The 25,588-nt window shown below is 45.1% G+C and overlaps 1 protein-coding gene across 1 annotated transcript in view; it reads right to left on the bottom strand.

Moving 5' to 3' along the window:
- Positions 1-2,007: 2,007 nt before the first annotated feature.
- Positions 2,008-25,588, bottom strand: part of LOC148152283 (retinol dehydrogenase 11-like) — a 44,020-nt gene continuing 20,439 nt past the window's right edge. Inside the window, exons 2-6 of the mRNA XM_087992212.1 lie at positions 23,713-23,952; positions 14,036-14,125; positions 12,621-12,812; positions 6,415-6,524; positions 2,008-2,240 (exon numbers count right to left, since the gene is read on the bottom strand). Coding sequence (XP_087848338.1) covers positions 2,034-2,240; positions 6,415-6,524; positions 12,621-12,812; positions 14,036-14,125; positions 23,713-23,952 — 839 coding nt within the window. The 3' untranslated portion in view covers positions 2,008-2,033. The remainder of the gene's footprint in view (positions 2,241-6,414; positions 6,525-12,620; positions 12,813-14,035; positions 14,126-23,712; positions 23,953-25,588) is intronic.

Below are 25,588 nucleotides of genomic sequence, written 5' to 3' on the forward strand. Positions count from 1 at the left end.
GTCAAACAGGTTTGTTTGGAAGCACTAGCTTTCAGAGCGCTGCTCCTTCATCAGGTGATTGTGGAGTATACGATCAAAAGACACAAAATTTATAACAAAAGATTATAGTGTCAAAAGATTATAGAAGTCAAAATGATATATTGAACAAACCTGGATTGTTAAGTTTTCATCTTTGAGAATGTGTTGCAAGTTTCGGTTCATTAATATGTAAATCCCAGAACTTGCTTTAATTCACATTCTCAAGATAACTTAAGGTTTTATAAACTAAAAGGTAACTTCTCAGACAATGCATTAAAGGTATGAGGTTAGAGTTTGTCTGTTTCCCAATCTTGAGTCAGACTGGTTCTATTCCCAAAGTAGGAGTTTATAAAATGTTATATGGATTGACTGCCTGCAGGTTGTGTGCTTTTTGAGCAAAATAGAATGAAACTGCAAATATAATTCTGTAAATGCAAATTCATCCCATAGACTCATATGTGTATTTGTGTGTATGCGTGTGTGACTCATATGTGTATTTGTGTGTATGCATGTGAGAGTGTGTGTGTTTGTGTGTGTGCATGCTTGGTAGAGTGTGACGAAGTATAAGTCTGTGAGAGGGTGTGTGCATGGGTGTGAGTGTGAGGGTGTAGTGTGTGTGTCTGAGAGACAAAGAGCGTCTGTGGGGTGAAATTCCATTTGCAGAATATTTTGCTCAAAAAGCACACAACCTGCAGGCAGTCAATCCATGTAACATTTTATAAATTCCTACTTTGGGAATAGAACCAGTCTGACTCAAGATTGTGATACAGACAAACTCTAACCTCACACCTTTAATGCATTGTCTGACTGAGATGTGACCTTTTTTTTATAAAACCATAAGTTATCTTGAGAAGGTGACTTAAAAGAAATTTTGAGATTTACATCTTAATGAACCAAAACCTGCAACCCATTATAAAAGATTGTTATGACACAGAGTAAACCCTTCTGTTAATTTAAACCAGACACAGAAAAGCTCACCTCGCTCATAATCTGTAAAACTGAGTGACAAAGAACTACCAAATCCCACTATTTAAAAAAATTAACAATTTATTATTTAACTACAAGAAAAAGAAAACATTAAACAACAACTATCTTTTTGTAAACCTCCTTTGACTTAATGATTTATCTACCTCCCACTCTACAACAATATACTGATCCGATAAAACACCTGATTAAGATTTACAAAAAATTCAAATTTCAAAACCAGTCAGCTGTGTCGATTCTCCTCTGAATGTTCCACTGCAGATTTTTCTCGGTCTTGGGTCTTCTGCTACACAGATTTCATATGAACAGGTACCTTTCAGAGAGCGATTCTGCAAGCCGACTGTGTTTGTGTGTGCTCTTTGCTGCTCTGGCTAACTGCTCAAAATGCCCGATTTTTATATCCCAAGACATTCGATCGTCTCATTGGTTTGATGTCATCAAAACAATAAAATTCAAATTTGTTTCGACTTTGGTATCTTTAGGCATAATTTAAACCGATTGGTCAAATTCGAATTTGTTGTGTACCAGAGTAACAGCTCAGCTATTTGTTTCACTGCCAAATGTTACATTTTTAATTTTTTTAGCACACTCTGTGCTTGTTAAATCCTTGCCAGCTTTCACTCTCTCTTAACGGTAGAGTACACCTACTACTTCATAACAAGATGAAAGACTTAACAGCAATCTAGGTTTGCTCAATATATTGTTTTAATTGCATGACACTGTGATCGTTTGCTATAAATTCTGTGCCTTATGATCCTGCCCCACTAGTTACCTGATGAAAGCTAGTAATTCCAAATAAACCTGTTGGACTACAACCTGGTGTTGTGTGATTTTTAACTTTGTTAGGAATGGTCATTGTGTGGCACCTATGTGGCATGAATATTAATTGTCCATTTGTCAGCTCAATGCTAGACAGTGCCCTGGTCTTGCTGCAAAGAGAAGGAATGGAGGGCAGGAGACAGGAGGATTTTGGGGAAATGGAGATTTCTGACAGTTGGGTTAATGCCTGAGGAGATACCTGCAGGAATCATTCACATTGCATTAACTTGACTCTTGTCATTTGCAAGGCCAGTGAATGACTCACTGACTTCCCACAGCTTTTTAGCTAAAGCTTGGTCTTGTGCTGATGGACTGGGCAGAGTGAGGGAGCAGTCACTATCGATGTACTTTCCAGAGACACCATCCATTTCCTTTGATACAGCACAGTAGATGGGACTCACAGCTCCTTCCTCTGAAGACTGGAACAGAAGATCATTTCAGAATGGCAAGCAACAGAAGATCAACAAACCAAATTGCTCAAATATTGAATTCCAAACATCTTTGAGAATAGAAGTATGTATATGAGAATGGAAAGCTATATACAGCCAAAGATCATACAGCATGGAAACAGACCCTTTGGCCCAACCAGTCCATGCCGACTATGTTTCCCAAACTGAACTAGTCCCATTTGTCAGCATTTGGCTCATATTCCTCTAAAACTTTCCTATTCATTCCCCGTCCAAATGTATTTTAAATGTTGTAATAGTATTTCTCTCCACCACTTTCTGTTAGCTCATTCCATTTACACAGCACCACCCTCTGTGTGAAAAAGTTGTCCCTCAGTCCCTTTTAAATCTTTCTCCTCTCAGCTTATCCCAGGGAAAAGACCTTGGCTATTCACCTTATCTATGGTGCTCATGATTTTATCGATCTCTGTAAGGTCACCTCTCAGCCTCCCATGCTCCAGAGGAAAAGGTCCCAGCCTATCCAGTCTCTCCTTATAACTCCAACTCTCCAGTTTCAGTAACATCCTTGTAAATCTTTTTAGCACCCTTTCCAGTTTAATATCTTTCCTATAGCAAGGCAACCACAACTGTACACAGGACTCTAAAATGTGGCCTGTCCAATGTTTTGTACAGCCGTAACATGACACCCCAACTCCTGTACTCAGTGCTCTGACCAATGAAAGCAAGCATGCTAACAGCCTTCTTCATCACCTTGAAGAAAGTGAGGACTGCAGATGCTGGAGATCAGAACTGAAAATGTGGTGTTGGAAAAGCGCAGCAGGTCAGGCAGCATCCAAGGAGCAGGAAAATCGACGTGTGTCCAGCAGGGATATATTTCCACCACCAGGGATATATTTCCCTCCCCTCTCCTATCAGCGTTCCGACAAGACCACTCCCTCCATGATCCATTGTCAGGTCCACACCCCCCACCAACCCAACCTCCACTCCCGGCACCTTCCCCTGCAACCGCAAGAAATGCAAAATTTGCGCCCACACCTCTCCCCTCACTTCCCTCCAAGGCCCCAAGGGATCCTTCCATATCCGCCACAAATTCACCTGCACCTCCACACACATCATCTATTGCATCCGCTGCACCCGATGTGGCCTCCTCTATATTGGGGAGACAGGCCGCCTACTTGCGGAACGTTTCAGAGAACACCTCTGGGACACCCGGACCAACCAACCCAACCATCCCGAGGCTCAACACTTCAACTCCCCCTTCCACTGCACCAAGGACATGCAGGTCCTTGGACTCCTCCATTGCCAGACCATAGCAACACGACGGTTGGAGGAAGAGCACCTCATCTTCTGCATAGGAACCCTCCAACCACAAGGGGTGAACTCAGATTTCTCCAGTTTCCTCATTTCCCCTCCCCCCACCTTGTCTCAGTCCCAACCCTCGAACTCAGCACCGCCTTCCTAACCTGCAATCTTCTTCCTGACCTCTCTGCCCCCACCCCCACTCCGGCCTATCACCCTCACCTTATCACCCTCACCTTAACCTCCTTCCACCTATCACATTTCCAATGCCCCTCCCCCAAGTCCCTCCTCCCTACCTTTTATCTTCCTCATTCCTGAAGAAGGGCTCATGCCCGAAATGTTGATTCTCCTGCTCCTTTGATGCTGCCTCACCTGCTGCGCTTTTCCAGCAACACATTTTCAGCTTCTTCATCACCTTGTCTACTTGCGATGGCACTTTCAAGGAACTGTGTACCTGCACCCCTAGGTTTGAAAACACTCCCCAAGACTCTACCATTCAGTGTGTAACAAAAAGCAGAAGCTGCAGAAACATGCACATTCCTCAGAATTGGTCGGGCAAGGTTCGAACCCAAGCCTCATCAGAGTCTGGATAGACTGCCTTAAACTACCCGACCATGCTGCCCTGGAACGTGTGTCCACTACACTCGTGTGGAATGTGTGTAGGACAACAGAAAGGTATATATAGTGCACAGAAACTCAGACTTGCAACTCACAGCTGATGAAGTGGATGAAAGTGGAGACAATGAATGATTTCAAAAGGAAATTGCACGGGGGTCTAAAGAAAGAAACCTTCAGAGTTAGGGGCATGGAGGAACAGAAGAGAGCTGACATAAAGCCAATGGGCTAAATGACCTCCTTCTGTGTTATAGTGAGTTCAATACTATAACTGAAAGCATAAATTTATCTAAACACTTTGTGTTGAACTAATTTCATGAGGTTTTTTTTCTTTTTTAATTATTCTTTCATGGGATGTGTGGGCATTGCTTGCAAAACCAGTATTTTCTGTCCATCCTGTGTTTTCCAGAGTCAACCACATTGCTGTGGGACTGGAGTCACATGGAGGCCAGACCAGGTGAGGATGGCTGATTTCCCTAAAGGGCATTAAAGAACCAGATTACTTTTACAAGAACCAATTAGGGTATCATGGGCAATATAGCTAAAACCAAGCGACAGTTCATGGTTTATTCATTGAATTTATTCAGCTGTCATAATGGAATAGAATCAGCGTCCCGATGCCAGGGTGAGGTCCAAAACAAAATTGAGGTTTTAAGTACAGAAAAGCAGCAAAAAAACCTCATGAAGTTTTTTTTTAAGTTCATTCACAGGGTGAGGGCATCACTAGCTAGGTAGCATTTATTACTCATCAGACTGTTCAGAGTCAACCACATTGCTGTGGGTCTGGAGTCACCTATAGGCCAGACCAGGTAAGGATGGCAGTTTCCTTCCCTAAATGAATTAGATGGGATTTTCCTGACAATTGACAATGGATTCATGTTCACCATTAGACTTTTAATCCCAGATTTTTAATTGAATTCAAATTCCACCATCTGTTATGGTGGGATTTGAACTAAGGTCCCCAGGACTTCTGGATTAACAGTTTTGCGTTTGGACTTCTCGTCCATGGCCTCCCCTATACTAGCCTTAATATCAAAGGAATGGAATTGGATAAGAGGCAAGTGGGAGTCATACTTAACCCTCATTAGACCACACTTGGAGAAATGTGAGTTGTTCTGAATATCGGAAGATTGTATTGTTTCAGTGTGGGAGAGAGCACAGAGAAATGACACCTGGATGGTTGAGTTATGAGGAGAGATTGTACAAAGGAGAATTTTACAAGAGTAGTGAGGGGGTGGGAGGCAGGAAGGTTTTCATCAGAGTTATCAAAACATTAAGGGGAATTGACAGGATGAACAGAAAATACTTCTCCTGTTCCCACGGTCAGACATTTCGGGAGTGAATTCAGGAAAGCTTTCAGCCGACAGTGGACAGTAAAGGTTTGGAACTCTCCTATGTGAGTGACAATCGCTGCGAGCCCAACTGCTTGTATAAAATCTGAAAGCAATGGATTTGTCACAGAATCAGAGAGATTTACAACACCGAAACAGGCCCTTCGACCCCTCATATTCAAACCAGTCAGAAACAACCGCCGAATGATTCTAATCCCATTTCCTGGCCCTTGGTTCATGGCCTTGTTTATCACATGATATGGAGGAGCCGGTGTTGGAGCGGGGTGGACAAAGTTAAAAATAATCATACAACACCAAGTTATAGTCCAACAGGTTTATTTGGAAGCACTAGCTTTATGAGCACATGCTCCTGTTGGACTATAACCTGGTGTTGCGTGATTTTTAACTTTGTTTATCGCAAGTGCACATCTCACTCCTTCTTCAATGTGATGAGGGTTTCTGTCTCTCCCACCCTCACAGGCAGTGAGTTCCAGATTCTCACCACCCTCTGGATGAGAAAGGTTTTCCTCACATCCCAGCTACACCTTTAATTACCACTCCCTGAATTGATCCCTCCATCAAGGGGAAAGGTTCTTCCTGTCTATCCCATGTCCCTCATAATTTTATACATCTCAAACACATCCCCTCTCGATCTCCTCTGCTCCAGTCTATCCAATCTCTCTTTCTACTACCTTTATTTAAATGGACAGGAGCCAAAGTCAAGTGACTGGGTTGACATCACAGATTGACCGTGTTCCCATGAGGTGGTGAAACAGTTCAAATGGCCCCTTCCTGTTTGTAGCTTTCGGCATGTTATGAGGATGTAAATGGTGGCACAGACATATAAGACTTCTCTTTCTGAGTTACCAACACACCGACAATGACCAGGAACTGAGTACTGCCTCTGGCCACTGCACCAGCAGCTTTCTATGAGCTCTGACCTTGAAGAAGAAGATTCCAATCAGGTTGAAGATAATCTTCAGGACTATATTGTAGTTCCGCAGAATTTCCGACATCACCACTCCTGGGTGGACAGCATTCACTGTCACTCCTGGAGGAAATCAGAGGGGGAGCGTCAGACACAATCCCAACACAAAGCCCATTGACAAACCCAAATATCCAACATCCCCCCACCCTCCACCCCCATGGCCCCCACCAAGTCGCTGTGATTCCTACTCAACCATTCGGCTTCAGGTTACACAGACAGGCCACTCAGCCCATCATATTGATCCTAACTCACTCAAAGAAGAAAGCAAAATTATCCCCACTGCCCAACTCTCTCCATAGGGAGGGGTTAATGGTTCATGGAGGGGCTCAGTGATTCAGGGGGAGGGATTAACGGTTCATGGGATGACTGCTTTGGGAAGTTAATGCTCGGGGGGGGAGGAATATTTTTATGGGGTTAACACTTCAGGGTAGTTGGAGTTTATGCTGAAAGACAATTTTCCCTGGTGGTTGGGTTTCGAGTGAGAGAATTTAGTCTCAGTTTAGGAGCGTGGAACCCACCCACGTGGGACTAAGATGAGGCAAAACAGTCTGCATTGGGGAAGCAGCTTTGGATCATTCGGGAGGCAGAGGGGATTATTGAGAAGAGTTATGAAGGTAGTTACTCCACAGCCATGTGAAGAAGATAGATGGGTTACCGTCAGGCGTAGGAAAGAGAACCAGCAGGCAGTGTGGTGGTTCCCCTCAGCAACAAGTATATCATTTTGGATACGGTTTTGGGGGGGATGACTTACTAGGGGTAAGCAGTGGGGCACAGGTCTCTGGCGCAGAGTCTGTCCCTGTGGCGCAGAGTCTGTCCCTGTTGCTCACAGGGGCAGGGGGAAGAGGAGCAGTGCATTAGTTATTGGGAGCTCCATAGTTAGGGGGACAGATAGGAGGTTTTCCGAGAACAAGAGTTTTCTACAGGCCTCTGAATTGTTCCAGGGATGTAGAGGATAGGATAGCAAAGATGATTCTCGATAGGAGTGAGGGTATCAGGCTCGTTGTTATGGGGGACTTTAACTTCCCCAATGTTGACTGGGAATACTATCGTGCAAGTAGTTTAGACAGGTCAGTTTTTGTTCGGTGTGTGCAGGAGGGTGCCCTGACACAGTATGTAGACAGGCCAACAAGGGAAGATGCCACATTGGATTTGGTACTGGGGAATGCACCCAGCCAGGTGTTAGATTTGGAGGTAGTTGAGCACATTGGTGATAGTGACCGCAATTCGGTTATGTTTACAATAGCAATGGGCAGGGATAGGTATATACAGCAGGGAAAGAGGTATAACTAGGGGAAAGGTAAATATGATACGATTAGGCAAGATTGAGGATGCATAGGATGGGGGAAGGAAACAGCAGGGGATAGACACACTTGAAATGTGGAGCTCATTCAAGGAACAGCTACTGCGGGTCCTTGACAAGTATATACCTATCAGGCAGGGAGGTAGTTGTCGAGAGAGGGAGCCGTGATTTACTGAAGAAGTTGAAGCTCTTGTCAAGAGAAAAAAGAAGGCTTATGTCAGAATGAGGCGTGAAGGCTCAGTCAGGGGGCTTGAGAGTTATAAGTTAGCCAGAAAAGATCTAAAGAGAGAGCCAAGAAGAGTTAGGAGGGGACATGAGAAGTTGTTGGTGGATAGGATCAAGGAAAACCCTAAAGCCTTCTATAGCTATATCAGGAATAAAAGAATGACTAAAGTAAGATTAGGGCCAAACAAAGATAGTAGTGGGAAGTTCTGTGCGGAATCTGAGGACATAGGGAAAGCGCTTAATTAATACTTTCGTCAGTATTCACATTGGAAAAGGGCAATGTTAGTGAGAATACGGAGATACGGGCTATTAGATTAGATGGGATTGCAGTTGACAAAGAGGAGGTTGTAGCAATTTTAGAAGATCTGAAAATAGATAAGACCCCTGGGCCAGATGGGATTAATCCTCGAATTCTCTGGAAAGCCAGGGAGGAGATTGCAAAGCCTTTGGCTTTGATCTTTATATCGTCATTGTCGACAGGAGTAGTGCCTGAAGACTGGAGGATAGCAAATGCTGTTCTGTTGTTTAAGAAGGGGGGTCGGGACAACCCTGTTAATTATGGCGTTGTGGGTAAGGTGTTGGAAAAGGTTAGAAGAGATAGGATTTATAATCATCTGGAAAGGAATAATTTGATTAGGGATAGTCAACATGGTTTTGTGAAGGGTAGGTCGTGCCTCACTAACCTTATTGAGTTCTTCGAGAAGGTGACAAAACAGGTGGATGAAGGTAACTGCCCTCTCATCATAACCCTTATTTCCTTCACTGTTCAAAAATCTATCTACCTTTTCCTTAAAAACATTCAACAAAGTAGCCTCAGCTGCTTCACTGGGCAGGGAATTCCACAGATTCACAACCTTTTGTGATAAGAGATTCCTCCTCAGCTCCATCCTAAATCTGCTCCCCCTTATTTTGAGGCGATACCCCCTAGTTCTAGTTTCACCCCCACCCCAGTAGAAACAACCTCCCTGCTTCTATCTTATCTATTCCCTTCATAAGTTTATTTGTTTCCATAAGATTCTCCCTCATTCTTCAAAATTCCAGTGAATGTAATCCCAGTCTACTCAGTATCTCCTCATAAGCCAACCCTCTCAACTCTGGAATCAATCTAGTGAACCTCCTCTGCACCCCCTCCAGTGCCAAAAACTTCTTGCTCAAGTAAGGAGACCAAAACTGCATGCAGTACTCCAGGTGTGGCCTCACCAATACCCTGCACATGCTGCAACATAATCTCCCTGCTTTTAAACTTAATCCCTTTAGCAATGAAGGACAAAATTCCATTTGCCTTCCTAATTATCTGCTGCACCTACAGACCAACCTTCTGTGATTCATGCACCAAGGACACCCAGTTCCCACTGCACAGCAGCATGCTGCAATTTTTCACCGTTTCAATAGTAGTCCATTTTGCTGTTATTCCTATCGAAATGGATAACTTCACATTTACCAACATTGTACTCCATCCGCTGGTCCTTTGTCCACTCAGAGAGTCGTAGAGATGTACAGCACAGAAACAAACCCTTCAGTCCAAATCATCTATGCCTAACAGATATCCTAAATTAATCTAGTCCCATTTGCTAGCACTTGGCCCATATCCCTCTAAGCCCTTCCTATTCATATATCCATCCAGATGCCTTTTAAGTGCTGTATTTGTACCAGCCTCCACCACTTCCTCTGGCATCTCATTCCATACGCGCACCACCTTCTGCATGAAAAAGTTGTCCCTTAGGTTCCTTTCAATCTTTCCCCTCTCCCCTTAAACCTATGCCCTCTAGTTTTCCCCACCCCAGAAAAAGACATAGAACATAGAACATAGAAGAATACAGCGCAGTACAGGCCCTTTGGCCCTCGATGTTGCACCGATCCAAGCCCACCTAACCTACACTAGCCCACTATCCTCCATATGCCTATCCAATGCCCGCTTAAATGCCCATAAAGAGGGAGAGTCCACCACTGCTACTGGCAGGGCATTCCATGAGCTCATGACTCGCTGAGTAAAGAACCTACCCCTAACATCTGTCCTATACCTACCACCCCTTAATTTAAAGCTATGCCTCCTCGTAATAGCAGCTCATCCTGCTCCTCGGATGCTGCCTGACCAGCTTTGCTTTTCCAGCACCACACTCTCAACTCTGATCTCCAGCATCTGCAGTCCTCACTTTCTCTCTGGATTAACAGCCCAGCAATAATACCACTTGGCCTTCACCTCCCCCAAGTGAATTTGTATTGAATGAATCAATCTGAATGCCATCCCTCAGGCAATCAGAAACATCAAATTGTTTACCACACTCAGGGGCACCTCACATCCTTATTTGGAGAGGGCTACTGACCAATGTGCACCAAACTTCTCTACGAATGGATATCCAAGGACCACCCTGTCATCAACATGTCAACGCCTGGTTGGGTCCGACCGATCAGGGCGATCCAGCCCTGATCAATCTATTGGAGGACACTAAAGATCCTTCCAAAAGGCCGCAAACAACTACTGAGTATAAGAATCGCTCTGGATCAGTAGCTCAAGACCAACCACCATGAAGACAAGCAACCCCTGGGACCAACCGGGAGAGGACAACCAGACAATTATCGCCACATGGATCAAGGTCAAGATCTGGTGTGGTGAGATATGATCGTCCAGCGTTAAGGTAAAGTTCAAGATCGTTGATTTGATTTATAGTGCAAATTGTTACTTTATAGTGTATTTTGTTGTTCTAGTATTAATTGTGACAAATAAATGAATATTATTGTTTATTATAACTAAGAGTTGACTTGTAGTTCTTTTGCTGGATATGTGTTAAAACACACCATGTAGCAGGCGCAACATCTGTCATACAAACACTTTTCAAGATGTTGCTAAATATTTCTCCCAGTTCTAGTTACTAGAGATTTGATCAATGCAACTATGACTGATAACTTTGTTATGCAACCATGGCCCGAGTTTAAATAAAACACAGTCCATTCTGTGATCCAGGCCATTGTGATGCAGATGAGAGGTCTGCATCAGAATGGTAAATGTACGATCAAGTGAGGGAGTATACCGCATAATTGGCGGACAGTGAGAGCCTTTTTCCGAGGATGGTGAAAATAGCACAAGGGGCATAGCTTCAAATTGAGGGGCAATAGATGTACGACAGATGTCAGAGTTAGCGTCTTTACTCAGAGAGTAGTAGGGGCATGGAACGCACTGCCTGCAACAGTTGTAGACTACCAACTTTACAGGCATCTAAATGGTCATTGGATAAACATATAGATAAGAATGCAATTGTGTAGATTAATGGGCTTCAGATTGGTTTCACAGGGCGGCGCAACATCGAGGGCCAAAGGGCCTGTACTGCGCTGTAATGTTCTTTGTTCTATGTTCTCTAGCTTCCACATCCTTCTCCACAGTAAACACTGATGCAAAATACTCATACGTTAGTATCTCCCCCAACGCCTGCGGTTTCCCACGTAGGCTGCCTTGCTGATCTTTAAGGGGCCCTATTCTCTCCCTAGTTACTCTTTTGTCGTAATGTATTTGTAGAATCCCTTTAAATTTTTCTTAACACTACTTTGCCAAAGCTATCTCATGTACCCTTTTTACCCTCCTGATTTCCCTCTTGAGTATACTCCTACTGCCTTTATACTCTTATAGAGTTTCACTCGATCTATCCTGTCTACACCTAACATATGCTTCCTTCTTTTTCTTAACCAAACCCTCAATTTCTTTATTCATCCAGCATTCCATATAGCTACCAGCCTCGCCCTTTACCCTGACAGGAATATACTATCTCTGGACTCTTGTTATCTCATTTCTGAAGGCTTCCCATTTTCCAGCCGTCCCATTACCTGCAAACATCTGCCCCCAATCAGCTTCTGAAAGTTCTTGGATTAGTGGTGCTGGAAGAGCACAGCAGTTCCAGGTAGCAGCTGTGCTCTTCCAGCACCACTAATCCAAAATCTGGTTTCCAGTATCTGCAGTCATTGTTTTTACCTTTTCGAAAGTTCTTGCCTGATACCGTCAAAATTAGCCTTCCTCCAATTTAGAACTTTAACTTTTCAATCAAGTCTATGCTTTTCCATCACTATTTTAAAACTAATAGAACTATGGTCGCTGGCCCCAAAGGGCTTCCCCAGTGACACTTCAGTCCCTTGCCCTGTCTTATTTAAAGATAATCCCTTTTCCAACAGTCCTTCCTTTTCACTGGGATATATTTTTGCTGAGTGCTGTGACAAATCACTTTGAAAGTCCTCCACTGTTCCTCAACTGTCCCACCATATAGTTAGTCTTTGTTCCCAGTCTATCTTAGCCAACTCCTTCTTCATCCCATTGCAGTCTTCTTTGTTTAAGGACAGGACCCTGGTATTGGATTTTACTATCTCACCCTCCATCTGTATTTTAAATTCAACCCCATGATGTTATTATTGGGTGGCCTATAGGCTATGCCTATCAGTGAACTTTCCTATTTCTAATTTCCACCCACATTGATTTTTCTCCAATAAACCTATAACATCGCTCACAAAACTATACAACTGCACCAATAGTTTGTGCAGTCTCCTACTACATTATTCAATATGTGGCCCTTTTTGATGGGCAGTGTTGGATGTGTCAGTATATAAAAGGCCCACACCCACATCAGTCCCAGCCTTCAGAGTGCTGTTCATACCTGTGTGCTGGAGTTGCTGAGACAGTTCCATGGTAAATAATACATTCATCAGTTTGGTGTTGTTGTACATCCCATCCCTTCGGGATGTCTGCACATTCTCCCCTTTAAAATGCCTAAAGTCGACCTTCCCAGAACTGTGATTCATCGAAGAGACATTCACAATCCGGGCATTTGCAGAACGTTTCAGCAAATCTGGTGATGAATAATGATAGAGTGAAAATGATGAGTGATTGGGTGAAAATGGTCATTAGGTGAAGACGAATGATGATAAGGGAGTGAAGATGAATGACGAACGATGAATGATGTGAAGATAATGATGGATCGGAGATGATGATGATAGTCGGACGACGATGATGAGTGAGTGAAGATGAATAACGGCAGAGTGAAGATGATGATAAGCAAATATGTTGTTTGAGTGATGATTGTGATTGAGTGACAGTGATGATTGAGTGAAGATGGTGATTGAGTGAAGATGGTGATTGAGTGAAGATGATGATTGAGTGAGGATGGTGATTGAGTGAGGATGGTGATTGAGTGAGGATGGTGATTGAGTGAGGATGGTGATTGAGTGAGGATGGTGATTGAGTGAGGATGGTGATTGAGTGAGGATGGTGATTGAGTGAGGATGGTGATTGAGTGAGGATAGTGATTGAGTGAGGATGGTGATTGAGTGAGGATGGTGATTGAGTGAGGATGGTGATTGAGTGAGGATAGTGATTGAGTGAGGATAGTGATTGAGTGAGGATGGTGATTGAGTAGATGATTGAGTGAAGATGGTGATTGAGTGAAGATGGTGACTGAGTGTTGACGATTGAGTGACAATGGTGATTGAGTGATGATGATGGAGATGATTGAGTGGCGATGGTGATTGAGTGATGATGGTGATTGAGTAGACGATTGAGTGACGATGGTGATTGAGTGACGATGGTGATTGAGTGACGATGGTGATTGAGTGACGATGGTGATTGAGTGACGATGGTGATTGAGTGACGATGGTGATTGAGTGAAGATGGTGATTGAGTGAAGATGGTGATTGAGTGAAGATGGTGATTGAGTGAAGATGGTGATTGAGTGAAGATGGTGATTGAGTGAAGATGGTGATTGAGTGACGATGGTGATTGAGTGACGATGGTGATTGAGTGAGGATGGTGATTGAGTGAGGATGGTGATTGAGTGAGGATGGTGATTGAGTGAGGATGGTGATTGAGTGAGGATGGTGATAGAGTGAGGATGGTGATAGAGTGATGATGGTGATAGAGTGATGATGGTGATAGAGTGATGATGGTGATAGAGTGATGATGGTGATAGAGTGATGATGGTGATAGAGTGACAATGATGACTGAGTGAAGATAGTAATTGAGTGAAGACGAATCATGATATTCTGAAGATGAATGATGATTCAGTGAAGCACTCACCCAGTAGTAGGTTGGTCAGGAGGAATGGGCCGAGATAGTTCGTAGCAATAGTCAGTTCAAAACCCTCAGAAGTGATTGCTGGGTCCAAACCTGAGGGGGAACATTTTGCAGCAATTAATCCCAATGTAGAGTTTTGACCCATGACACAGTGCCTCCAGTACCATTCTGCTGTAAAAACACTGCAGGTTACTTTCACTGATGTTTCCAAACTCGGATCAGATTGAGACTGGGGTGGGAGTGTGACCAAGAGTCTGGGTTCGGAATGGGAACAGGCTGGGAGTGAGTAAGTGAGAATCCAGGTTCAGCCCAGGAAGTGAGGGTCACCGATGGCTCAGGCAGCAAACCCACGGTGCTGTATGTTATAAAAGGGAGTATTACTAAGCTGAAACAGTTTTAAAAAGTGTCTGGTAAATATTGTGAGATGTGCCAGCATTGTTTGAAAGCTGATCACACAGCTAAATGTTGCCTCATTATTAACTTGATTGGACATGTTTGTAATCTATTCATATCGTGATTGATTTGCTATAATAGGAACATAAGATAGATTAGGCCATTTGACTCACTGTGTCTGCACATGTTTCTCATCCCCATCCTCTCTGAAGTCCTTGATCCCCTTACTAGTCAAGAACCTGTCTTTCTCTCTGTCTTCAATGACATGACTCAACCAGCCAGGATGAACTGAGGTACTATTTCCTCTGTTCAATGGAGAAGGAGCTGGCAGTCCCAGTGACTTGCTCCACACCACGCCCCGCAATATAAAATAAACCATTTGATGATTAGAACAGACTTGGGTATTGAGTGATTCATCTAGAGCGAACGAGTGCAAAAGATAAGGCTGAAGCAATCGCAGCCAGAAGTGGCGAGTGGATGATCCACCTCAGCCTCCTCCAGTGGTCCCCAGCGTCACAGATACCAGTCTTCAGCCGGTGTGATTCACCCCACGTCATATCAAGAAATGGATGGAAGCGCTGAGTGCTGCAAAGGCTGAAGGGAGGTGTTGTGTTGCCATAGTCTTACCAGACCATAGGCCTGCTCTCTCACTAGAGAGAGAAAGAGAGCACTGGTGGGAGAGGTTGAGAAGCTTCATGGAAACCTCAACTGGTGATGGGAACACACTGCTTTACAATCCAATCATCCAGCAAACTGAGCTAATTCTCGAGGATTTAGAAAGTTAAGGGGTGATCTAATCAAGGTCTTCAGGATATTAACAGGGAAAGACAGAGTAGATAAAGGTTAACAATTTCCACTGATTGAAAATTCTAGACCCAGGGGAACAGTTTAAGAAGTAGGGCCAGGCCATTCGGGAGAGATGTTAGAAAGCACTTCTACACAAAAACAGTAGTGGAGGTTTGGAACCCTCTTCCACAAACAGCGGTCAATGCGAATTCAATTATTAAAGTTAAATCTGAGATCAATATATTTTTATTAAGCAAGAGTATCAGGGCTATGGACCCAAGGCAGGATTACAGAGTTAGGCAGCAGATCAGCCATGATCTCATTGAATGGGGGAACAGGCTCGAGGAACATAGGCCTGTTCCTATGTCGTGAGGTCAGGAGCTGAGTGGCCCTGGCGGAACCCAAACTGGGCGTCACTGAGCAGGTGCTGCTTGTTGATGACACCTTCAACCACTTAATAGGAGCCCACAGTGTTGGAAGTAGCACATTAGCATGGATACAGGATTAGCTAACAAACAGAAGACACAGAGTTGGGATAAAAGGATCATATTCATGATGGCAGCTTATAACTAGTGGAATGCCACAGGGATCAGTGCTGAGGCCACAACTATTTACAATATGTATAGGTGACTTGCATGAGGGATCTAACATTGACAAGTTTGGAGATGACCAAAATTATTGTTTTATAATAAATCAATAATTTTGTGTTTATGAAAGAATGCTAATTGATGAATTTTTAATTCTAAGTCTAATGTACAGAAAGCACACAACTGTGTACATCAGTGCCAAGGTAAAGCAGTTACATTGATACTGGCACGTAGAGTCATTGGACATGAAAAAGGCTCTTGCTAGCTCAGCTAAAACAACAATGTTGTGGATCTGTTCACCGAGCTGGAAATTTGTGTTGCAGACGTTTCGTCCCCTGTCTAGGTGACATCCTCAGTGCTTGGGAGCCTCCTGTGAAGCGCTTTTGTGATGTTTCCTCTGGCATTTATAGTGGTTTGTCTCTGCCGCTTCCAGTTGTCAGTTTCAGCTGTCTGCTGTAGTGTCTGGTATATTGGGTCCAGGTCGATGTGCTTGTTGATTGAATCTGTGGATGAGTGCCATGCCTCTAGGAATTCCTTGGCTGTTCTCTGTTTGGCTTGTCCTATAATAGTAGTGTTGTCCCAGTCGAACTCATGTTGCTTGTCATCCGAGTGTGTGGCTACTAAGGATAGCTGGACATGTCATTTCGTGGCTAGTTGGTGTTCATGGACGCGGATCGTTAGCTGTCTTCCTGTTTGTCACCATCACACAAACTGGCTAAAGAACTACAACAGAAACTGAAATACCTGATCAGCGGATCCAGACACTCTATACAGTCAACACAGGAATTCTTGGACATCATCAGAAATATACATATAGACAAGGAAGAAACTATGGTCTCATTCGACGTAACGGCCCTGTTCACCTCTATCGACAAAACCCTAGCCAGAGAAACAATAGCCAAACTGCTGGACGTACAGAACAGACAACAGGACGTTGAACCTATCAACAAAGACGGCATACTCAAACTACTGGACCTGTGCCTTACAACACACCTCACATTCAATAACCAAATATATGGAAAAATCAACGGCACACCCATGGGCTCACCCATCTCTGGACTCATAGCAGAAGCGGTAATGCAAAGGTTAGAACAAACATTCTTCCGCAAATTCAACCCAAACTCTGGGTCAGATACGTTGATGACACCTTTGTAATCATTAAAAACATGGAAATAGAGAACACACACCGGATCATCAACTCCACACTCACAGGAATCCGATTCAAGAGAGAGGAAGAAAAGGACAACCAACTCCCATTCCTAGACGTGAGGGTACAGAGAACACCGAATGGAGAATTCACCACAAGGGTATACAGGAAAGCCACACACACAGACCAAGTCCTGAACTACGAAAGCAACCACCCCAACACACACAAAAGAAGTTGCATCAAGACACTATTCAAAAGGGCCACAACACACTGCAGTACACCAGAACTGCAAAAAGAGGAAGAGGAACACCTATACAATGTATTCGCCAAAAACAGATACCACCGCAATTTCATCAACAGATGCCTAAGGGAAAGACAACAGAACGAGGACATGCCACAACCCAAAGGACTAGCCACACTACCATACATCAAAAACATTTCTGAACTGACAGCCAGACTACTGCGACCACTAGGACTCATAACAGCACTCAAACCAACAGCCACTCTCAGACAACAACTCACCAGAACAAAGGACCCGATACCCAGCATGAGCAAAATCAATGTGTTGTATAAAATCCCATGCAAGGACTGCACAAAACACTACATAGGACAAACAGGAAGACAGCTAACGATCTGCATCCATGAACACCAACTAGCCACGAAACAACACGATCAGCTATCCTTAGTAGCCACACACGCAGATGACAAGTAACATGAGTTTGACTGGGACAACACTATTATTATAGGACAAGCCAAACAGAGAACAGCCAGGGAATTCCTAGATTCTGGATTAGTGGTGCTGGAGGAGCACAGCAGTTCAGGCAGCATCCAAGGAGCAGCGAAATCAACGTTTCGGGCAAAAGCCCGTCATCAGGAATAAAGGCAGTGAGCCTGAAGCATGGAGAGATAAGCTAGAGGAGAGTGGGGGTGGGGGTGGGGAGAAAGTAGCATAGAGTACAATAGATGAGTGGGGGAGGAGATGAAGGTGATAGGTCAGGGAGGAGAGGGTGGATAGGTGGAAAAGGAGATAGGCAGGTAGGACAAGTCCGGACAAGTCATGGGGACAGTGCTGAGCTGGAAGTTTGGAACTAGGGTGAGGTGGGGGAAGGGGAAATGAGCAAACTGTTGAAGTCCACATTGATGCCCTGGGGTTGAAGTGTTCCGAGGCGGACTCGTCCACATCCCGCTCCTCCGCCCTCAGACCCCACCCCTCCAACCATAACAAGGACAGAACACCCCTGGTGCTCACCTTCCACCCTACCAACCTTCGCATAAACCAAATCATCCACCGACATTTCCGCCACCTCCAAAAAGACCCCACCACCAGGAATATATTTCCCTCCCCACCCCTTTCCACCTTCCGCAAAGACCGTTCCCTCCGTGACTACCTGGTCAGGTCCACGCCCCCCTCCAACCCACCCTCCCATCCTGGCACCTTCCCCTGCCACCGCAGGAACTGTAAAACCTGCGCCCACACCTCCTCCCTCACCTCTATCCAAGGCCCTAAAGGAGCCTTCCACATCCATCAAAGTTTTACCTGCACATCCACTAATATCATTTATTGTATCCGTTGCTCCCGATGCAGTCTCCTCTACATTGGGGAGACTGGGCGCCTCCTAGCAGAGCGCTTTAGGGAACATCTCCGGGACACCCGCACCAATCAACCACACTGCCCTGTGGTCCAACATTTTAACTCCCCCTCCCACTCTGCCAAGGACATGGAGGTCCTGGGCCTCCTTCACCGCCGCTCCCTCACCACCAGACGCCTGGAGGAAGAATGCCTCATCTTCCGCCTCGGAACACTTCAACCCCAGGGCATCAATGTAACTTCAACAGTTTCCTCATTTCCCCTTCCCCCACCTCACCCTAGTTCCAAACTTCCAGCTCAGCACTATCCCCATGACTTGTCTGGACTTGTCCTACCTGCCTATCTCCTTTTTCACCTATCCACTCCACCCTCTCCTCCCTGACCTATCACCTTCATCCCCTCCCACACTCACCTATTGTACTCTATGCTACTTTCTCCCCACCCCCACCCTCCTCTAGCTTGTCTCTCCACGCTTCAGGCTCTCTGCCTTTATTCCTGATGAAGGGCTTTTGCCCGAAACGTCGATTTTGAAGCTCCTTGGATGCTACCTGAACTGCTGTGCTCTTCCAGCACCACTAATCCAGAATCAATGAGCGGTACTTTGGGTTCCAAGAGATCAATTGTGTTAGGGGACTCTCTAGTCTGAGGTACAGACATTTCTGTGGCCAGCAGCGAAATATCAGAATGGTGTATTATTTCCTGGTGCCAGGATCAAGGATGTCTCAGAGAGGGTGCAGAATGTTCTCACATGGGAGAGGGGCCAGCAAGGGCGGGGCGGGGGGGGGAGGGGCAGAAACCCAGGGAGATAGTGTGGAAAGAGATCAATCTGAGACTGCTAAAGTTGGCAACAGAAGCGAGTCAAACAGTCAGGGCAGGCAGGGACAAGGTAGGACTGAGAAATTAAATTACATTTATTTCAATGCGAGGGGCCTAACAGGGAAGGCAGATGAACTCAGGGCATGGTTAGGAACATGGTTATCATAGCAATTATAGAAACATGGCTCAGGGATGGGCATGACTGGCAGCTTAATGTTCCAGGATACAAATGCTGCAGGAAGGATAGAAAGGGAGGCAAGAGAGGAGGGAGAGTGGTATTTTTGATAAGGGATAGCATCACAGCTGTACTGAGGGAGGATATTCCCAGAAATACATCCAGGGAAGTTATTTGGGTGGAACTGAGAAATAAGAAAGAGATGATCACCTCAATGGGATTGTATTATAGACCCCCTAATAGTCAGAGGGAAATTGAGAAACAAACTTATAAGGAGATCTCAGCTATCTGTAAGAATAATAGGGTAGTTATGGTAGGGGATTTTAACTTTCCAAACATAGACTGGGACTGGGACTGCCATAGTGTTAAGGGTTTAGATGGAGAGGAATTTGTTTTCTGATTTAGTATGTGGATGTACCGACTAGAGAAGGTTCAAAACTTGATCTACTCTTGGGAAATAAGGCAGGGCAGGTGACTGAGGTGTCAGTGAGGGAGCACTTTGGGACTAGCGACCATAATTCTATTTGTTTTAAAATAGTGATGGAAAAGGATAGACCAGATCTAAAAGTTGAAGTTCTAAGTTGGAGGAAGGCAAATTTTTACGGTATTAGGACTTGTTGTCCTAATACCGTAAATTGTAAGTAATCTAATCTAATCTAATCTAACTTTCGAAAGTTGATTGGGGGTAGACGTGCACAGGTAAAGGGACGGCTGGAAAATGGGAAGCCTTTAGAAATGAGATAACGAGAGTCCAGAGAAAGTATATTCCTGTCAGGGTGAAAGGGAAGGCTGGTAGGTATAGGGAATGCTGGATGACTAAAGAAATTGAGGCTTTGGTTAAGAAAATAAGGAAGCATATGTAAGGTACAGACAGGATAGATCGATGAATCCTTAGAAGAGTATAAAGACAGTAGCAGTATATTTAAGAGGGAAATCAGGAGGGCAAAAAGGGGACAGGAGATAGCTTTGGCAAATAGAATTAAGGAGAATCCAAAGGGTTTTTACAAATACATTACGGACAAAAGGGTAACTAGGGAGAGAATAGGGCCCCTCAAAGATCAGCAAAGCAGCCTTTGTGTGGAGCCGCATAAAATGGGGGAGATACTAAACAAGCATTTTGTTAGATTAGAGTACATACAGTGTGGAAACAGGCCCTTTGGCCCAACAAAAATCCTCCAAAGAGCAACCCACCCAGACCAATTCCCCTACATTTACCCCAACTAATGCACCTCACACTATGGGCAATTTTAGCATGGCCAATTCACCTGAAGTGCACATCTTTGGGCTGTGGGAGGAAACCCACTCAGGCACAGGGAGAATGTACAAACTCCATACAGAGAGAATGTACAAACTCCACACAGACAGTCGCCCAAGGCAAGAATTGAACCCAGGTCCCTAGTGCTGTGAGGCAACAGTGCTAACCACTGAGCCACCGCACTGCCCAGTATTTGCAACAGTATTTACTGTGGATGAAGATATGGAAGACATAGACTGTAGGGAAATAGATGATGACACCTTGCAAAATGTCCATTTTACAGAAGAGGAAGTGCTGGATGTCTTGAAACGGGTCAAGGTGGATAAATCCCCAGGACCTGATCAGGTGTACCCTAGACCTCTGTGGGAAATAGAGAAGTGATTGGTGGGCCTCTTGCTGAGATATTTGTATCATCCATAGTCACAGGTGAGGTGCTGGAAGACTGGAGTTGGCAAATGTGGTGCCACTGTTTAAGAAGGGCGGTAAGGACAAGCCAGGGAACTATAGACTGGTGAGCCTGACTTCTGTGGTGGGCAAGTTGTTGGAGGGAATCCTGAGGGACAGTATGTACATGTATTTGGAAAAGCAAGGACTGATTAGGGATAGTCAACATGGCTTTGTGCGTGGGAAATCATGTCTCAAAAACTTGATTGCATTTTTTTGAAGAAGTAACAAGAGGATTGATGAGGGCAGAGCAGTAGATGTGATCTATATGGACTTCAGTAAGGCATACGACAAGGTTCCCCATGGGAGACTGGTTAGCAAGGTTAGATCTCATGGAATACAGGGAGAACTAGCCATTTGGATACAGAACTGGCTCAAAGGTAGAAGACAGACGGTGGTGGTTGAGGGTTGTTTTTCAGACTGGAAACCTGTGACCAGTGGAGTGCTACAAGGATTGGTGCTGGGTCCTCTAATTTTGTCATTTATATCAATGATTTGGATGCAAGCATAAGAGGCATAGCTAGTAAGTTTGCAGATGACACCAAAATTGGAGGTGTAGTGGACAGCGAAGAAGGTTACCTCAGATTACAACAGGATCTTCATCAGATGGGCCAATGGGCTGAGAAGTGGCAGATGGAGTTTAATTCAGATAAATGCGAGGTGCTGCATTTTGGGAAAGCAAATCTTAGCAGAACTTATACACTTAATGGTAAGGTCCTTGGGAATGTTGCTGACCACAGAGACCTTGGAGAGCAGGTTCATAGCTCCTTGAAAGTGGAGTTGCAGGTAGCTAGGATAGTGAAGAAGGCGTTTGTATGCTTTCTTTTATTGGTCAGAGTATTGAGTTCAGGAGTTGGGAGATCATGTTGCAGCTGTACAGGACATTGGTTAGGCCACTGTTGGAATATTGCGTACAATTCTGGTCTCCTTCCTATTGGAAAGATGTTGTGAAACTTGAAAGGGTTCAGAAAAGATTTACAAGGATGTTGCCAGGGTTGAAAAATTTGAGCTACAGGGAGAGGCTGAACAGGCTGGGGCTGTTTTCCCTGGAGCGTCGGAGGCTGAGGGGTGACCTTATAGAGGTTTACAAAATTCTGAGGGGCATGGATAGGATAAATAGGCAAAGTCTTTTCCCTGGAATCGGGGAGTCCAGAACTAGAGGGCATAGGTTTAGGGTGAGAGGGGAAAGATATGAAAGAGACATAAGGGGCAACGTTTTCACGTTGGTACATGTACAGAATGAGCTGGCAGAGGATGTGGTGGAGGCTGGTACAATTGCAACATTTAAGAGGCATCTGGATGGGTATATGAATAGGAAGGGTTTGGAGGGATATGGGCCGGGTGCTGGCAGGGGGACTAGATTGGGTTGGGATAGCTGGTCAGCATGGACGGGTTGGACCGAAGGGTCTGTTTCCATCCTGTACATCTCTATGTTTCCTGGAGCAGAATTCCAGAATCTTCCCTAACCCTCTGCTTAGTTACGGTCTTCCCATTACCTGAGGTAGACAAGCAGGAGGCGGGAAGAAATGAATAGGCCCGATAGCATCAAGTGGTGGAGATGTCAATGTTTCGAGTGTAACCTTTCCTCAGGACTAGGAGTGGGTGTGGGGGTAGCTGCAGAGAAAGGGGGTGAGGGGGGTAGGGGTGGTGAAGTGGGGATAGGTGAAGACAGGTTGAGGGTACGACCTGGTTGGCCAGTGGGAGGAATGAATCCGGTTGGTAGTTGGGAGGAGTGGAAGGGAGTCAGGGATTGAGGAGGGACGTTATTTGAATTTGCAGAACACAATGTTGGGTCCTCCGGGCTGTGGGATGCCCAGGCGGAAGATGGGATGTTGTTCCTCCAGTTTGTACTGTGGTTTATTATGGCAATGGAGGAGGCCAAGGCGGTCATATTGGAAAGGGAGTGGGAAGGAGAATTTGTTTTCCCTTCGTAGGGGACACTAAACTTAAACTTAGGGAACAGTTTGGTGAGTATCTCAGCTGGACCCGCAGGGGCCGACCAGACTCCTAGTCACCGCCCATTCTAATTCCCCTTCCCACTCCCTTTCTGACATGACCATCCTTGGCCTCCTCCATGGCCACAATGAACCACAGCGCAAAGTGGAAGAACAGCACCCCATCTTCCCCTTGGACAACCTACAGCCCGGAGGACTCAACATTGAGTTCTTCAATTTCAAATAACCTCCCTCCCCATCCCCCGGCTCCCTTCCATCCTCCCTACCACCAATCGGATTCATTCCTCCCATTGACCAACCAGGTCGTACCCTCTAGCTGTCATCGCCTATCTCCACTTCACCAGCCTGCCCTCACCACCCCCTTTATCTGCAGCTCCCCCCACATCCGCCCCCATTCCTGAAGAAGGGTTACGTCCAAAACATTAACATCTCCACCTCCTGATGCTGCCTGGCCTGCTGTGTTCTTCCAGCCTCCCGTTTGTCTACCTTTGATTCCAGCATCTGCAGTTTCTTTTTTTTGTCTCTTCTCATTACCTGAGGTAGCTGCATTGTTTACAAGGATGTCCAATTGCTTCTCCTCCTTCCTGATCTGCTCTGTGAACCTCCGCACGGATTCCATGGAGCTGGTGTCCAGGATGCGGAGGTGAACGTCGTTGTTTCCTGTCTGGCGTCGGATTTCTCGCACTGCTCTCTCTCCTCGTTCCACACTGCGGCAGGCCAGGATCACACGGGCCTTTCTCTGGGCAAGGTCCTGTGCAATGAACTTCCCAATGCCTGACCATAGAGACAGAAAAATACTCACAGAGTCAGAGAGTTATGGAGATATACACCATGGAAACAGACCCTTCGGGTCCAACCCGTCCATGCCGACCAGATATCCCAACCCAATCTAGTCCCACCTGCCAGCACCTGGCCCATATCCCTCCAAACCTTTCCTATTCATGTCCCCATCCAAAAAGTTTCTTAAATGTTGCAATTGTACCAGCCTCCACCACATCCTCTGGCAGTTCATTCCATACACTCACCACCCTCTGCGAGAAAATGTTGCCCCTTATGTCTCTTTTATATCTTTCCCCTCTCACCCTAAACCTATGCCCTCTAGTTCTGGACTCCCCGACCCCAGGGAAAAGACTTTGTCTATTTACCCTATCCATGGCTCTCATAATTTTGTAAAACTCTATAAGGTCACCCCTCAGCCTCCGACGCTCCAGGGAAAACAGCCCCAGCCTGTTCAGCCTCTCCCTGTAGCTCAAATCCTCCAACCCTGGCAACATCCATGTAAATCTTTTCTGAACCCTTTCAAGTTTCACAACATCTTTCCGATAGGAAGGAGACCAGAATTGTACACAATATTCCAACAGTAGCCTAACCAATGTCCTGTACAGCCACAATGTGACCTCCCAACTCCTGTACTCAATACTCTGACCAATAAAAGAAACCATACCAAACACCTTCTTCACTATCCTATCTACCTGGGACTCCACTTTCAAGGAGCTATGAACCTGCACTCCAAGGTCTCTTTGTTCAACAACACTCCCTTGGACCTTACCATTAAGTGTATAAGTCCTGCTAAGATTTGCTTTCCCAAAATGCAGCACCTCGCATTTATCTGAATTAAACTCCATCTGCCACTTCTCAGCCCATTGGCCCATCTGATGGAGATCCTGTTGTAATCTGAGGTAACCCTCTTCGCTGTCCATTACACCTCCAATTTTGGTGTCATCTGCAAACTTACTAACTATACCTCTTATGCTCGCATCCAAATCATTGATATAAATGACAAAAAGTAGAGGACTCAGCACTGATCCTTGTGGCATTCCACTGGTCACAGGCCTCCAGACTTAAAAACAACCCTCAACCACCACCCTCTGTCTTCTACATTTGAGCCTGTTCTGTATCCAAATGGCTGGTTCTCCCTGTATTCCGTGAGATCTAACCTTGCTAACCAGTCTCCCATGGGGAACCTTGTCGAACGCCTTATTGAAGTCCATATAGATCACATCTACTATTCTGTCCTCATTGATTCTCTTTGTTACTTCTTCAAAAAACTCAATCAAGTTTGTGAGACATGATTTCCCACTCACAAAGCCATGTTGACTATCCCGAATCAGTCCTTGCCTTTCCAAATACATGTACATACTGTCCCTCAGGATTCTCTCCAACAACTTGTCCACCACCGAGGTCAGGCTCACTGGTCTATAGTTCCCTGGCTTGTCCTTACTGCCCTTCTTAAACAGTGGCACCACGTTAGCCAACCTCCAGTCCTCTGGCACCTCACCTGTGACTAGGGATGATACAAATATCTCAGCAAGAGGCCCACCAATCACTTCTCTAGAGGTCTAGGGTACACCTGATCAGGTCCTGGGGATTTATCCACCTTTATGCATTTCAAGACATCCAGCAATTCCTC

This window comes from Chiloscyllium plagiosum, unplaced genomic scaffold (assembly GCF_037043375.1).
Source record: "Chiloscyllium plagiosum isolate Xiang-an unplaced genomic scaffold, Cpla_swu_hap1 HiC_scaffold_1, whole genome shotgun sequence".
NCBI lineage: Eukaryota > Metazoa > Chordata > Chondrichthyes > Orectolobiformes > Hemiscylliidae > Chiloscyllium > Chiloscyllium plagiosum.